Source organism: Adiantum capillus-veneris, chromosome 18, assembly GCF_014529385.1.
Source record: "Adiantum capillus-veneris isolate H3 chromosome 18, ASM1452938v2, whole genome shotgun sequence".
Classification (NCBI taxonomy): domain Eukaryota; kingdom Viridiplantae; phylum Streptophyta; class Polypodiopsida; order Polypodiales; family Pteridaceae; genus Adiantum; species Adiantum capillus-veneris.
Window position 1 is genome coordinate 131,458,744 of NC_140948.1, and position 3,205 is coordinate 131,461,948.

A 3,205-nucleotide genomic window follows, 5' to 3' on the forward strand; every position below is an offset into this window, starting at 1 on the left:
ACAAAAATTATCAAATCCTGTTTTTTAAGCCAATTTTAGCTCTTCTATGATTTTTTTGGTGGATTTCATGATATCCAAATGCATTTTTTATTTTCTATGTCGCATATTGTAACATAAAGCTAATATTCCTTGAGTTTTGGGGCACCTAATACCCTATTTTGCATAGTACACAACGATGGTTGATGTTTTCAATTATAGAAGAAAATAAAACATTCTAGTATATCAAGTATAGCTTTTTCAATATTGTTAGTTTCTTGTGACAACCACATGCATTTTGTAGGTAGTATCCATATCTAGTCATAAGGATCAAATTTGGCTATATATTAAATAGTTTCTATGGGATTCTACAACTCATAATGTTGAACCCAGTTTTTTCATGTCTGTTGTATTTAGCACTTCATCTTTGTCCCCAAGATTCCCCTTGGTAAGAGATTTATTATTCTGTTGACATGCTCCATGGCTCCTTATGAACATAAAGGACAATAGGGAACTAAGAAAACATGCCTATATTATTTGTATTGAGCGTGGCTATAGAAACATTGATGATAGGTTTGCAGAATAGTAAAAATTCAACTTTTAATTTTATACCTATTTATTTTGGCAAAACAAAAAATAGTGAGTGAGAAGCAATCATATGTTCTGATCACCAACCCATTGAAGTTAACTAGGGAATTTATATCAAGTCCTACAAAATGCCCTAATCTTATTTTTATGCAACAAAACATAAGAAATGACTGTTTTGATGAAAATGCACTGATCCATCAACTTTGGAGGCTTGGTGTGACCAAAAGATGAGAAATTTTACAAGTTTCTTATTTTTTCCATGTGTAGTAGGCCTTGAACTATAACCTCATGAAAGGATTTTACAAAATGAGTGGATTTACTATGGTTTTGGAGGTTTTTTTCAAAACCCTGAAAGGACACTTTTATGTCCTGTTGTGTTACCAACCTAGTGTTAAAGGATTTTAGTGTAAGAACCGACGACGAAAACCTTAAACTCTAGCGTAAAAACCGACATGAACCCTCAAAGTTTCAACAAAAAATTGACAGGTTTCCAACGCTCTCTTTTCTCCATTGGTTCCTAAAATACTTTGTCGGTCAACCGACTTTATGTAACGATCATCTCACTTATTGCTTTTGACAATGCAAGCAAATTAGTGTGCAGGGGCCCGCGGCGTGCATGAGCTTCTTCCCCGAGAAGCTTAAAGGAACCATCGTGTGGGCCCGCGTACCTGGTGAAGAACCTTGCGGCAAAAGCTTAAGCCACTTCAAACTTCAAAGTTCAACAGTGGTCAGCCAACGACAAATTATACCAACAGGTACAGTCAAGTCAAGCCTCAAGGTATAAAGGAATGGAAGCTAGGGAATACGATCCCCCCAAAACTCCTGCACAGCCTTACAATAATTGAGGAGGAGTGGGCGTCGCGCAAGTAATTTGCAGCACCACCTTATAATTCTATTTGCAGCTTGCTGTGCGCCTCTCATCCCTGCTAATAATCTGTATTGATTACTTATAGCCCCCCGCATACATATCCAGTGATAGCAAATTATATCCAGCTGCTACATATAATTAGCATCTGCTAATCAAGGGGCGGGCCTGCATGTGGCCATTTCTAAAGCCAGCCGCAGCTCATGAGCCGGCGAGGTTGAATATCAGAAATAATACTGGAGACGTAGCTCTTCATAATAATATATCTGACAATAAGGCATATAATTATGCACATCAATGCCCAGCTCTCTCTCCAGAGCACAGAGCGGCCTACGACTCTGACGGCGATCAGCTCGATATTGTAGAGGAAACCGACAATTATATTATTGGGGAGGATGCGGCTGAAGTGCTGGAAGAGATCCTGCCATTCATAGAGATGGCAGCGGCCGCCTACAAGAGCACCAGCATGAAAGACGACTTCCAGATGGTGGAGCGCAGCCAGCTCATCCACAACGTCATCGACACCTCGCATCTCTTCGGAGGCGTGATGGGCCGCACGGATACGGAGGTGCACGTCAGCATCCTGGACGATGAGAGCGTGGTGATGGCCTTCAGGGGGACGGAGCCTACTGAGTGGGACACGGGGTTTGCGGACGTGCTCACGGATTTGGCAGAGGGCCAGGAGCCTGTGAAGCTGTATGACGGTGCCAGCGACAAGCCCGTGTACACCTCACCCGCTGTCATCCGAGCACACCGGGGCTTCCAGCTGGCGCTCAAGGATGTCACGGACAGCAGCGTCCCCTCTCAGAATCTGTCCCTGGTGCTGCAAAATCTCGGCATGCAGGCCCAGGACGTGCGCAACGTGATATGCGTGGGCCACAGCCTCGGCGGCGCTCTCGCCACACTATGTGCCAAGTGGTGCCGAGAGGTGGCCTTCTCCGGCGCCACCATAGGTTGCATCACCATCGGCTCACCTCGCGTGGGAAACGCAGCATTTGCATTGGACTTTGAGAGGCACGTCGTGAAGGACAGCGGCCTCAGCTACCGAGTGGTGAACAAGCACGATGTGGTGCCCTCTTTGCCAAACCTCTTAACATACCCGTTCTTTGCCTCGGCCTACAAGCATGTGGCCCAGCCCATTTACCTGTATGAGGACGCGCTCGGCCAAATGTCGTCCCGTGTGGGAGGCTGCCGTCCCAGCAAGCTCAACCTGGGCTTCTCGGACCATAAGACAACTTCTTACTTAGCCTCCACGAGTGCAGTGCTTCAAGCTGCGGGCTTACCAAGTAGCCTAGCTATGGATAGATAATTTAATTCCGGCCATTCTATAGCACCTTGACTAACACCAATCTATTAGGAAATGTCCATAATTGATCCTTTTGACATGTTTATAATTAAAGTCTTTTCTCCTTTTGTAAACGACCCACCCATTAACCTAATAAATTGGACACCCGTTTGTTTGCTAACCCATTCTATTAAAAATATATTTCACATGTGATTTTTACCCTCTTTACCCTCGATTGTCTAGAAAGGATTTGTGGAATGCTATAAGGGGATCGATGCATGCCTTTTAGCCTAGGGTCAAATGGATGACCCCCCATAAGACTTTTTGTCCTTGACACACCTTGGACTCAACGCAGTTCCAAACTTGTGCACAAGATAATTCATTGCACTTACAAACACCACAGAAGCAACACACAATTGAATTATGCACACGATTTGATGAATTGACAATCCAATTGTAGCAGTCAACCACCCCACTCAAGAGTGGCATGC

General features: G+C 44.2%; 1 protein-coding gene across 1 annotated transcript; it reads left to right on the plus strand.

Annotated features, from left to right (window-relative positions):
• The first annotated feature begins 879 nt into the window (after nt 1-879).
• Nucleotides 880-2,879, plus strand: LOC147436426 (uncharacterized). The gene has a single exon (XM_086488162.1). The coding sequence runs from the start codon at nt 1,602-1,604 to the stop codon at nt 2,736-2,738; it is 1,137 nt and encodes a 378-aa protein (XP_086344288.1). The 5' UTR covers nt 880-1,601; the 3' UTR covers nt 2,739-2,879.
• The last annotated feature ends 326 nt before the right edge of the window (nt 2,880-3,205 follow it).

Excerpts from the sequence above, each read along its gene's own strand:
- LOC147436426 (XM_086488162.1), top strand. The coding sequence starts at position 1,602 with ATGTGGCCATTTCTAAAGCCAGCCGCAGCTCATGAGCCGGCGAGGTTG.